Source organism: Chlorocebus sabaeus, chromosome 15 (genome assembly GCF_047675955.1).
Source record: "Chlorocebus sabaeus isolate Y175 chromosome 15, mChlSab1.0.hap1, whole genome shotgun sequence".
In the NCBI taxonomy this organism is placed as follows: Eukaryota; Metazoa; Chordata; class Mammalia; order Primates; family Cercopithecidae; genus Chlorocebus; species Chlorocebus sabaeus.
This window is the reverse complement of record NC_132918.1, coordinates 32264916-32277941: the sequence shown is the minus strand read 5'-3', so window position 1 is coordinate 32277941 and position 13026 is coordinate 32264916. Positions and strand designations below refer to the sequence as shown.

Below are 13026 nucleotides of genomic sequence, written 5' to 3'. Positions count from 1 at the left end.
ATGAACTGCAGTTGAGTAGTAAGTGTGGAAGATGACTGACTGCCGGGTGCGGTGGTTTCAGGGAGAAGCCCAGGCATGAAGGATGGTGACAGTGGATTTGGAGATGACAAGATTAGTTCAAAATACTTTGTGAATGCAGGCTTGATAGGAAATGGCAAGTTATTAAATGTTAGGAGATTAGTTGATAATGACCAAAATTTCTGGATAACTCCAGGAGAATAGTAATACCATTAAATAAATGTAGGACAGAAAGTGGGAACATTTTGGTGAAAACAAGTTGAGTTTGTTATTAGGTGTATTAAATACAGTGTCAAGAAAGTCATGAAGGTGGATGATGTAAAGTGCTACAGATAGGCCGGGCATGGTGGCTCACGCCTGTAATCCCAGCACTTTGGGAGGCTGAGGTGGGTGGATCACCTGAGGTCAGGAGTTGGAGACCAGCCTCGTGAACAACAACATGGTGAAGCCCCATCTCTATTAAAAATATAAAAATTAGCTGGGCATGGTGGCACACACCTGTAATCTCAGATACTTGGGAGGCTGAAGCAGGAGAATCGCTTGAACCCAGGAGACAGGGGTTGCAGTGAACCAAGATTGCGCCACCACAAACTGGACAGAGGGAGACTCTGTCTCAAAAAAAAAAAAAAAAAAAAAAAAAAAATGTTCTACAGATAAATCAAGAAGGATAAGAAGCAAGATCTGGTGGTTAGGCTTTTTGGTGATCTGGGTGGTCTCTTTATGTACATAGGGTAGAAGCCAAATAGGAAGAGTTTGAGGATGTGGCAATGTGTATAGAATCTACTTTTGAAAAGTGGACAGAATAAAGAAAAAGAGGAGGTGATGGGTCAATGAAGAAACTGGTCAAAAGAACTCTGATCTTGACGATCTTTATAGGACAAGAGAAGGAACTGGTTGATGAAGGTTCTAAAGGTGGGAAGGATACTGATGGGGCAAAATTATGAAAGAACCAGAGAAACTAGAACCAAGGGTATAAATAAAAGGAGTCTTAGAATTAAAGAGAGGGTTGGGGAAGATGTAGCAACTTTGTGAGGTGGGAAGAAATGACAGAATCAAATGTCTCAATCTCAGTAAAGCAGGAGGCAAGACTATCTCTTGAAAGTGCATGAGGCTGGGGTGTGGGCCTTGACAAAATGGAAAAGCTTCAACACAGCTGTCTTGTGGAGTGCAGTAAGATGTTAGAAATAAATAGTAGCATTGAGGGCTCAGCACTTGGAGAAATCTTTTAGGAGAAAATACCTGTTGAGAATAAAGCAAAAGGTATTTGTTGCCCTTCATTGTCATCATATCACCCTTACGTGACATGTAAGTTTTTTGGTTCCATAATGCTTTCCTGTTAATATCGAAGTGCCTTCAAACTTGGAACTAAGGACTTTTCAGTACTCTTCACTGGCTTTTCTGTGTAATTTATTTAACCTGGTAATGTCATTTTTGCCTGTCACCATACGGTAAGTAATCAGTAGGGAGCTGTGACTATTTTTACAGATGTTATTGTAGAAAGTGTGTTTCGGACTTCTACTTCCTGACAAGAATATCAGCATTTCACGAATGAATTTTTTTTTCCTCACTGCTATGAGCAGCTGAACCATTAGAACTTCAGAACATTATGTAATACAAGACTCTGAATTCAACATCTTGGATATAAACTCTTTTGCTTATTTTGCTGTTAAGAGGTTTCCCATCATTCCTGTCTTCATTGACTGAAAACTTCCTTGATCCAACTCATCATCACATGTTCTATCTTATGGTGCTGCTGTGAGTTCATATTTGTGAAATCAAAACCCATGACCCTAGAAGATAAATCAATTATACTAAATACTGTGAATAGTGAGAACATTTGAAAGGATAAGTGCTGGCAACACTGCTGTAGAATCACTTCGGCAGACACAACTTTAGCTGGTTATTCCTAGGTCTTCAGTCTTGCACTCTGTATGTAGTATACTTGGATTCGTCACTAGGAAGTTTGCAAATTCATTAGAAGTGAAACTTTTACTCATAAAAAGCTGACAACTCAAGGGGGGAAAAAATGTGGAGCAAGGATATTCCAAAATGGATTAGATCTTCTCACTTATCCATTGTACTACAACAGTCCAATGCCTTGGATTGATTAAATACTGAATAGGAATCTGCTGAGATTTTTTTTTTTTTTTTTTTAATTTGAGACAGAGTCTCGCTCTGTCGCCCAGGCTGGAGTGCAGTGGTGTAATCTCGGCTCACTGCAACCTCCGCCTCCTGGGTTCAAGCGAGTCTTCTGCCTCAGCCTCCCAAGTAGCTGGGACTACAGGCTCATGCCACCATGGCCAGCTAATTTTTTGTGTTTTTAGTAGAGACAGGGTTTCACCGTGTTAGCCAGGATGGTCTCAATCTCCTGACCTCGTGATCCACCCGCCTCGGCCTCCCAAAGTGCTGGGATTACAGGCGTGAGCCACCACGCCCGGCCCCCTTGAGATTTGAACTTGGGAAAATTTACCTTATCTAAAACCAAACCTTTTTGGTTTTAAGTAATTTTACATACACAGACAAGCTATAGATAGCACCATTAAATGTCTTTGCCAAATTTACTATGACAGCAAAACTTATAAGTTTTTTGATGAAAAGTTGCCCTCTATTAAAAAGTTTTTTGAAGTTTCACAGTAGCTACATTAAGTTAGATTATTATAGAATGGCCCCTATGGATATACAGGACTTATTAACTAAACATAGTTCAGTTAACCTGCGCTGTTAAAGAGTGTCTAAAATCTCATGATCCTGTGGCAAATATTCAAAGAAAAGATCCAATTTCTAAAATTTGTGTATGAAGGAGTATAGATAAGCCCTATTTTCCCAACTAAAGGAAAACAATCCCTAAATAAGTATAGATATAAGTATCAGTCATCAGCTCATTTATTTCAAGCAATACTAAATATAAACAAATTCTGCTACAACATGAGATTTTAATTGCTCCCCTTGATTCCTAAGCACAGGATTTGATCCGAGTTGTCAGATAACTATCATGTGAGAATCATTCAGAGTTCAGAATTTTAGAAATGCAAGAAGCAGTATTCCACTTGGAAGTTTTTAAGGACATTTCATCTCAGTAAATCGATGGGGAGCAGAGACATTCAGGAATGGAGACCGCAGAGCCTCCAGTGTTGACATGGGTTTGCCACAGAATCTGGGCAAATGAGTGAACTGTGGGAGAGGGTGGGGTGATGAATGCTGCTGCGGTCAGACGTCAAGCTTAATACCCAAGAGCAAGGCCAGAGATGACTTCTGTGGTTTTGAAAATTGGATTTGCCAGTAAATGTGCTGAGTCTCAACTGCTGCCCACACATTCTGGTGAGGGCAGGAACAAATGAGCTCTGCTTCAGTTCAGCTGAGTCACTTCAGAGGGCAGGGCTCCTTTGTTAGAGACAGCACCACTGCCCGTTAACTACTGACCTGAAATGAGATAAACGTGATTCCCCTGCAGCATCCCAGAGAGCGCTCACCCGGCCCTAGGGCACAAGGCTGTGATGAGCAGAGTGGAGGCTCTGGAGGCTGTCGTCTAAAGTTTCCAAAGCCACTGCCAAGAACAGAGATGTCACCTCAGCTCCTGGACTCAACCCGGAGAACAGCACCCCTATATGCATATCCTATTTCAAAATCCTGTACCTCTTACCTAGGGGTTCAGTTCTTACTGTACCCCTCATTCTGGGATGGAAAATGAGGAGTTTTTTTTTTTTTTTTTTTGGAGGTGGAGTTTTGCTCTTGCTGCCCAGGCTGGAGTGCAGTGGCACAGTCTCAGCTCCCTGCAACCTCCACCTCCTGGGTTCAAGGGATTCTCCTGCCTCAGCCTCCTGAGTTGCTGGGATTACAGCTGTGCGCCACCATGCCTGGCTAATTTTTGTATTTTTAGTAGAGTCGGGGTTTCACCATATTGGTCAAGCTGGCGTCGAACTCCTGACCTCGTGATCTGCCTGCCTTGGCCTCCCAAAGTGCTGGGATTACAGGTGTGAGCCATCATGCCTGACTCGAAAATGAGGAGATTAAAGGGATACATACTGTTGGTGGAGTTACTGCATTGGACTAGAGATGAAGAACAGAAAGATGATACCTCTGAGTTTTGTTTAAATTATGAGGGATACCACAATCTTCAGTTGAATGAAAGTGCCACTTTAGGGATAAAAACTTAAATGATCTATTAAAGATTTAGTTATTACATACATTCCTGAATATAGAAATTCCAAATGCTGATTCATACCAGGTATGCTGACTATCTCCAAGGGGTTTTTCAGTTGCTTCATTTGCTTGTAAAGCAGGTAATCCTCCTGTTGTCTTTTCTTTTTCTCGATGAGCCGTGTACAAGTTACATTGATGGCTGGTCTGGGTTTCTGATTCTTGAAAACCACTTGAGCAGAACATTTCCCCAAACGTCCCTCACCTTCCTGAAGTAAAGACTTTGGAATTAAACAGGATACTTTCTTATCACCTCCCACTCACCCCAATACACACAAGCACACACAGATTGAGAAGAGTTCATTGTACAAAGCAGGCAGGCTCCGGCATCAATAGATGGTAGTGAGTTTTACTTTATAGAAAGTGGTTTTTGTACTCACAGCTGAATACAACAGTCCTTCTCTTTGCTATCATTTAAACTCTTGTCTTCTGATTGTGACTTTATCAAATGATGCGGGGCATATTTCCAAAGAAATATCATCGACATCCATTGAGCACTGCTTGGCTGAAACCTCTAGGGTAGTGGCCACTTTACTCTCTAATGTGGACCAACATAATGCTTAGGTGGACCTCAAAGTTAGTAACGATCTAGATGAAGCTGGCTCCTATGTACAAAAATAACAACAACGTCTTCGTGCTGTCTTATGAATTAGGTCCTCTTATTCCAGTTTGGAAGATTAAGATACTGAAGTTTCAGAAGGAACCTACTCCATGTCTCACAGCTAATAAGCCAGGGCTTGACCTCACCTCTGTCTAACACTGAAACCCAGGCTCTCTGTACTAACTTCATCTCTCAATGCCAAGATCTAATCCAGAAGAAATGGGGGCACCGATCATCCACACGGGATTCATTCAACTACCTGAGTAATGTTTATTTGCACTCATGTTTTGTTTGTTTTTTTTTTTTTTTGAGATGGAGTCCCACCTGGGTAGGAGTGTAATGGCGCCGTCTCGGCTTACTGCAACCTCTGCCTCCTGGGTTCACGTGATTCTGCCTCAGCCTCCTGAGTAGCTGGGATTACAGGTGCCCACCACCATGCCCGGCTAATCGTTTGTATTTTTAATAGAGACGGGGTTTTACTATGTTGGCCAGACTGGTCTCGAACTCCTGACCTTGTGATCCTCCCCGCTTGGCCTCCCAAAGTGCTGGGATTACAGGCATGAGCCACTGCTCCCAGCCTTGCATTCATGTTTAAATGTAGATGTTCTGGATATTCTGGGCTCTCCCTCACTTATTTTACAATCCAGAAACATCTGGAGCTTCAACTAGACATCAGATGTATGACTCATTTCTCGCATAGTGGTTCTTCCCCCTTTTAAGGATTTCCCCAGATTCCTTAATCAGATAATAAAAGCCAGGGAACCTCTTCCCTGAAAAATGCACATATCAACACTGTGCCTAGAATTTGAGGAAGTTCCTGGGCCACTAGTCTTGGCCCTACTCAAATCCAACTCTCGTTGGCTGGTTGTGTAGTTGAGGCAATAATCTTCTTTTTACTTTTGTGATTGTTTAAACTGGGTGAAGTCCCAGTGAAAACAACCACCAAAAAGAAAAAGAAAAAAGTCCATGAGGAAACAAATTGTAATGAAAATTCTATCTGCACTTGAACCCAGAAGTCAAGGTTGCCGTGAGCCATGATCGTGCCACTTCACTCCAGCCGGGGAGACCGAGCAAGACCCTGTCTCAAAAAGAATAAATAAATAAAAATTAAAAATTAAAAAATTGGATCTGCTTAATAAGCGTATTTCTAAAACTACTTCAAAAAACTGAGAAACATTTTCCAGTGGGCAACTTTTCCTCCTGTGAGTGCTGGTTTTGAGTGAGAGGGAATTTCAGCACTGCTTTAAGATGTTAATTATTGGTGCAACATAGGAAAACAGTGAAGGAAGCATTCAGGAAGTGGCAGAAGGAGGCTAGTACATGGCCTCCTCTGTTGTCGAAGCCATTTCCAGAGAAGAGAAAAGGAACCAGGTACCGCCCCCTTTCATTTTCCTTTCCATTTCCCTCTCAAAACATCTCCATGGAATCAAAGCCGTTGCCGGAGGATAAAAGAACTGCCCTTCACCCCCTGAAATGAAACGTTTCAATTAGCTGGCTGTGCTCTTAATTCATCTACAGGATCAAATCCAGGGAAGCATATTGTTGGTGAAAATAATCTAGTAATTGTATTCTCTCTAGCGTTAACACTTTCAGTTTGCAACACTAACAATCAAAGACATCTTTCGTATGCTTTAAGGAAATTTTAATTCGTAGGTTAATAAAGTCAGAACATACTGCTGTCATGTTGGAACTTGAGTACTGGTGAGCATTCTTCCAGAAGCATGGGGTTGGAGAGTCATGCCTTCACTCCCGAAACTCTGCCACCCTGGAACACTTTAATCCTGGATGCTGCCTGCTCCAGGCTGCTTCTCAGCACAAGACAAAGAGCCATTTGGGCTGGTCTCCTCTCCGCCCATGCTCTGATTGCCGCCTTTCAGCTTGACCCAGCACAAGGAAGCTCATCTGGCTCTAATTTCTATATGAGTTTTCTCTTTACTCTCTTCTTGAAAACAGGGAAAAGGAAACTGGGCAAAACATGGTCTGCTTGGCCAAAGCTGTAGTGAGGCTAATAACGGCTGGAGCACGTGCTGGTGTTTTACAGAGTGCCTCTGTGTATGTTAGCTCAGGGGGTTGGTCTCACGCTATGCTGGCAAGAAAGGTCACCATCTGACAGGAAGAGAGTAAGTTGGCATTTGAGAGTGAGTCATTCTCAGGACTCTGAGGAGCTAGGAGGGATGCCAGAGGGAGCATGAAATTCTCTTCCAGGGGTCCCAAGGAAGAGGAAGGTGATGGCTTATATGGATTGTTTTAAATGCAACCCTGCATAAGACCATGAAGTTGAAGTAGTTAAATATTGAGCTCTTGCCTAGTTCTGTTCTTTAGTTCTTGATGACAAATAGGAACCAAATCAGGAAGAAACAAAACCAAACTTCCTGATCACTATATGTTAAGATTCTCACTATTTTACAAAGCCATATTTATAGCAGTTGCTAATAGGATACTTTGCCAGTTGTGGCAGCTTACCTCTGGTTTGTAGCGCTCTGTGCTGAAGACCACGTCAACTTTACATCCCTCTTTTGGATTAATCTGGAACACAGAAGCTGAATCTTAGTATAGTAGAAGCTCTCTTAAACATCTTCATATCCAGGAATCACACTCTTAGGATAACATGGCACGCAAATGGTAGCTGTAGCATTTATACCTGAATAAAATTGGTGATTGCTTGGAAGAAAGATCTCAAATTTTATTCTGATTGTGCCATTCTGCTTGCTCGTTTGATGCCTATTCACAAAGAGGGAGGTTGAGAAAGGGAAATGGTTGCGTTCCGACTGGAGTGGCTTTGTGAGAAATGAACAGGTGTGTGCAGGGAGCTGGAGGGAATTCCTTCATCCCCAACTCCTCAGTGCCTGCTCCACGCCCCGTCCTGGTGCCACATGAGCGAGCAGGACGGATGAGGACTTGCTCTCCTGCCACCCACAGCCCAGTGGGGGATGCTGGCAACAAACACATAACAAGTAATTTAGATGCTTTCAGGGGCTGATGAGTGAAGAAAGAGAGCAGTGGTGTAGGAAGGTGCTTGGCACGAGGTGATCTCAAAGAGGAGACCGGCAGGACAGGAAAGAAGCAGCCATGCCAGATCTAGGTGGGGGATGCCCGGTACAGGCAGAGGGGACCCACAAGCACAGGCGTGAGGTGGAACTTCAGTCTGCGACAGGATGAATCACCAACACTGAAGAAGTCTTCCAATGCTATACTCTTTCTTCCCTTTGCAGTTTTTACAGGCAAGCATAGTTTTAAACTTCTGAAATGTTAATGTGTAGCCTTTTAAAACTGTTGAATTGATTCCAATGCATATTTTGGAATATGCATATCTATGTCATTATGGCAATTTAAACTGTTTAGAAGAAGTTTATATTATTTGCCATCTTTTTTTTAAGAGAGCAAAATGATAAATCAGTAAAAGAAATATTTCCTAGAGAGGAAAGGGAACTTGCTGTTGTATAGAGCTGAAGTTACTTCAATAGCATTGATTAAGGTTAGACTCTGGAAACACCAGTTTCCTTTGAATCTTAACGTAGCAGTGCAATAACCAAACAACATTATTTTATTTTAAATAGACCGGATAGCATCCATTCCTATTATAGATTCTTAAAAAATGCTGGGAAACTGGAGAAGGGAAGGAAAGGATTCCTTGGCAATTATTTATGTAGGGAATATTTAAACTTGTACATGTATAGATGTTGCTGGGGAAGGGAGGGAATTCCTGAGAGCACTGCACACAGAGCAGTTTGCTGAGGGCTCCTTGTCAGTCTTCAGATGAGTTCGGTTGTAAGCTGAAGCACTGATTTTGGTTTACACAATGCACACACACGAGTCTGTCTATTCACTCATTCACTGTTCACCAACTACTATGCCAGGCCTTGGGGAGATATAAGGAAATATGACATCCAGCCCCGCCTTCCCAGAAACCTACTTCTATCTTGGAAACAGGTTTGTAGTGTAGCTGATCAGTGTGGCTGAGCACAGCCTGTGTGAGGGTGCTGAGTTTAGGAGGCTTTCTAGAGTGGGTGAGGCCTAAGCTAACTCTTTGAGGAGCCAGTGTTAGCCAGAAAAAGGTGTGGGAGTGGGATGTAGGAGCTGGAATTCCAGGGGGACAGTGAAGCTGGAGAAAAGGTGTCTGGGGAGGTGGGTGCAAGGGCATGGAAAGCCACACTTTGTTGAAGATGACTTGGAACTTGATCCCAAAGTCTGGAAGAGCAACATTAAACATATCCACAGTACACAGGGTGTTGCGAACAGTAGGATACGGCATAAACAGAGCTTAGGACAGTGCCTGGGTCAGGGTAAAATTCAATGTCTGTTCAGTATTTTTATTATTACTAAAATAAACAGGCATGAGAGAGCAGAAGAACTGGGCTAAACACAAGAGACTGACCCAAGTTGAAGGATAGGGGACGTTATATAACATGTTCTCCCATCAAGGTTGCTCCTGAAACACCCAATGAGTAGTGAAAGACTGTAGACAAGGCTCCCATGCCCTCCATCTCAAAGATTCCTCAAGTTCAGCATCTTTAGTACCTGCCAATGTGGGAGGAACACAAGGCTGAGGCTTGCTGCCTCTCATGCTCCCAGCCACATGGGCACCTGCAAACAACTAACACTCAGAAGGCAACACTTCTGCTTGCCAGTGGGTTCTAAGCCTTGAATGGGTCAGTGCACCAGCCCTGCCCCTGCTATGTGCACCGCAGCACCTGGGAGTCTGCCTGTCCTGTTGAGTAGGGGTACAGCTTCCTGCAGAGGAGTCAGCGACGCCCTCAGGTTTCTAGCTGTGAGGTGGGCAGGGGTGGGCACGGAGGCCATTCACGAGATGAGGAGGAAGCTGAGTTGGGTGGGTTCAATCTCTGGCACAGGGGGACATTTGAGATGTCTCGGAAAATGCTGAGGGTTATAGAAGTAGGATCAGCAGAGGTGGTGGTGAAAGCCATGGAATTTGATGCAACCCCCCAGGGAAGATGTGTAGAATAAGAATCCTGAGAAACATCAGCTTTCACATCAGTGATACATTGGGGCATGGTTATATGCTATGCAAAAAGATTCACTCAAGTCTTCCTTATTCTTGATATAATTGTGCATATTTTAAATACAGGACTTAAGGTATGATTTGACACAACAGTGTTCTGGAAACACATGGAGGCAAAGTGAGAAGGGCTTTGAGCTGGTGTGGAGTCTGTGCTTTTAAAGAGTTATTTTCTTTGCTGATTTGATTTCTTTATTTTGTTTTAAGGAGGCACTTTTTTATTTATTTTATTTTATTATTATTATTTTTTTTGTGGAGGCAGAGTCTCGCTCTGTCACTCAGGCTGGAGTACAAGTGGCACAATCTCGGCTCACTGCAACCTCCGCCTCCTGGCTTCAAGCAATTCTCCTGCCTCAGCCTGCTGAGTAGCTGGGACTACAGGTGCACACTGCCACACCCGGCTAATTTTTGGTATTTTAGTAGAGACGGGTTTTCACCGTGTTGCCCAGGCTGGTCTCGAACTCCTCACCTCAGGCAATCCGCCTGCCTCGGCCTCCCAAAGTGCTAGGATTATAGGCGTGACTCACTGCACCCAGTGAACAAGGCCTCTTAAAAGTGTCCACATTTCATCCAAAATAAAATTTTTATGTTTTTGGTTGTACTTATCATGTATCAAGACACAGTGCTTTTATCTCTCACAGAGGCCACTCTCTTCTCCCTTCCTCTGAGTCACAAGCGCCCCGTGCTGCTTTGCTCTGGTGAGATGAGCCACACATAGCCACAGGCCTGTGTGTGGGGTGTGTGGGAGCCAGGGCCACCTTCCTCTGGATGCGGTGTCTCGCACTTGCTCTCCAGTGGTTTTAGGATTGTGTTGGACTTTGGCTCTCCTTGATTTAAAATGTTCTGTGATAAACGGGTCCTTGTTGTTCAACATCACTCCATGATTTCAGCTTCTACCTTATTCCAAGTACTGTGCTGGGTGCAGGAACGAGAGCAAAACAGCAGCAGCTGCTCTCAGGGCAGCCTAGCAGAGAGGGCCTTAAGTAGAGCATTGTAGGACTGATTATTTGATTGTGGCTGACTTAAGAGCTATGAAAGGATAGCTGGAGAATTAATCTAGTCTAGAGATCAGGGAAGCGACATTTGAGCTGAACTCCACAGATGAAGAAGGAATTGGTCTTGGTTGGGGGAGGAGAGCTGGCAAGGGTCTGAGGAGCGGCCATGGGGCTTCAGGGCAGAAAGACTGGAGCTGGAGCTGGGACGTAAGCGGCTGACTGGGTGGCAAGCGCCACACCTGCAGGCCACAGAGAGGATTTTGTCCTGAGAGAAATGGAAAGCCAGGGATGAGAAGGAGGGATTTTGAAAAGATCCCTCTAGCTGGAGTGTGGAGAATGATGCTGGAGTGAGGAGTTGTGCAGAACGAATGCAGAGAGAGCAGGAGGCTGGCTGAGGGGGCGGGGGAGAGGTGAGGACAGTGGAAATGGAGAGAAGCATATGGTGGACCAAGTATACCAGGTTGCCCCCCAGCCAGGCTGCAGCAGGCCACCCTCACACCAGCCGTGTGAGAGTAGTCATAAACCATCAAACCCCAAGTCCTATCAGAAAGTAAAAAATAAGCAGGTAATTCAAGATCAGAAATCATCACTAGAATACAACATTTTACATTAAGACAATTTTTTTTTTTTTTTTTTTTTTTTTGAGACAGAGTCTCGCTCTGTCGCCCAGGTTGGAGTACAGTTGTGTCATCTCAGCTCACTGCAACCTCTGCCTCCTGGGTTCAAGAGATTCTGCTGCCTCAGTCTCCCAAGTAGCTGGGACTACAGGCACATGCCACCATGCCTGGCTGACTTTTTGTATTTTTAGTAGAGACGGAGTTTCACCGTGTTAGCCTGGATGGTCTTGATCTCCTAACCTCGTGATCCGCCTGCCTCAGCCTCCCAAAGTGCTGGGATTACAGGTGTGAGCCACTGAGCGTGGCCTTAAAACATTTTTAACATTGTGTCATTTAAAAGATGCTTGTGTGTACAGAATAATGCAAGTAGCCCAATAATTGGGCCAGTTGCCTGCTACTGTTCTAAGCACCCTACATGTATTAAATATGCTAACAAAGCTCTGAAGGCCTACTCAAACTCATTAGTAATTACAGGAACACAGAAATGCAAATTAAATAAGCAATGAGTTAGTACAGTACCATTAGTAGACTGGCACTCAGAAAGTGGACAGGGCCCATTGCTGGGTGGGGTCTGGGCTTTACGACTGCAGTCTGGCCTATGCAATCTGGCATACGTGGTCAAATCAAGTTTATGTGTGAATGCCCTATGACCTAGAAATACCACTCTGGGCAAGTATCCCAGAGAAATTGTGATGGAGGTCTGTGAAGAAACTGACTCATACAGGGATGTTCACTGAGGCATCATGTGGGGAGGTGAGGCTTTGGAGGCACCCACCTCATAAAGACCTCTGGTCTTGCCCAGGGATGCTCCCTCTGGGACTTACACAACAGGTTGTTACAGCCAGATGGTGTAAAGCTAATCCATTCAATTCAAAGCCATGAGAAAAGTAAGGAGACATTTTTGAAACAGCCAAATCTGACATGAGGCAAAGGTGACCAACAATTCTAGCTTTCCCGAGGAAAGGAGGATTCCTGTAACGTAGATTACGGATTCCTGTAACGTAGATTACGGATTCCTGTAATGTAGATTACGGATTCCTGTAACGTAGATTACGGTGATTTCATTCCTTTCCCCCACATACTGCTAGAACTGTCCATCTGTGAAACAGATCAGGAAACTTGAATCCCTCTCTTTAAACACAGCCAAAGGCAGGGCATATTGTTCCAATATTTTTCAGAAAAGGGCTAGTTAATAAGAAAAAGCAAGCAAATGACCATAGGACTGTATAACCTGAAGGACTCAATTAGTAGCTCTTCACTGAAGGTTTTTTTAAAAATATGTATAAAAGGGGTCTTGTATACTACAGCCTGGAACTAAATTCTTCATAATCATGGGCCAATAATAACATGGTTTATGCTGTAATCTTTTTTATTTTTATTTTTATTTTAATTAATTAATTAATTTTGAGACAGAGTCTCACTCTCTCACCCAGGCTGGAGTGCAATGGTGCAGTCTTGGCTCACTGCAACCTCCACCTACCAGGTTCAAGCAGTTGTCCTGCCTCAGCCTCCCAAGAAGCTGGGATTACAGGCGTTTGCCACCATACCACCATACCCGGCTAATTTTTGTATTTTTAGCAG

At 43.7% G+C, this 13026-nt stretch overlaps 2 protein-coding genes across 3 annotated transcripts in view; one reads left to right on the top strand and one right to left on the bottom strand.

The window, feature by feature from the left end:
* Positions 1 to 13026, top strand: part of MFSD1 (major facilitator superfamily domain containing 1) — a 130682-nt gene that overhangs the window by 8972 nt on the left and 108684 nt on the right. The gene's annotated exons all lie outside the window — the stretch shown is intronic.
* RARRES1 (retinoic acid receptor responder 1) overlaps positions 1 to 13026 on the bottom strand; it is a 43504-nt gene that overhangs the window by 17133 nt on the left and 13345 nt on the right. For both annotated transcript variants that reach the window (XM_008008570.3, XM_008008569.3), the window contains exons 2-3: positions 7280 to 7342; positions 4241 to 4424 (exon numbers count right to left, since the gene is read on the bottom strand). In XM_008008570.3, the coding sequence (XP_008006761.3) occupies positions 4241 to 4424; positions 7280 to 7342 (247 nt within the window). The remainder of the gene's footprint in view (positions 1 to 4240; positions 4425 to 7279; positions 7343 to 13026) is intronic.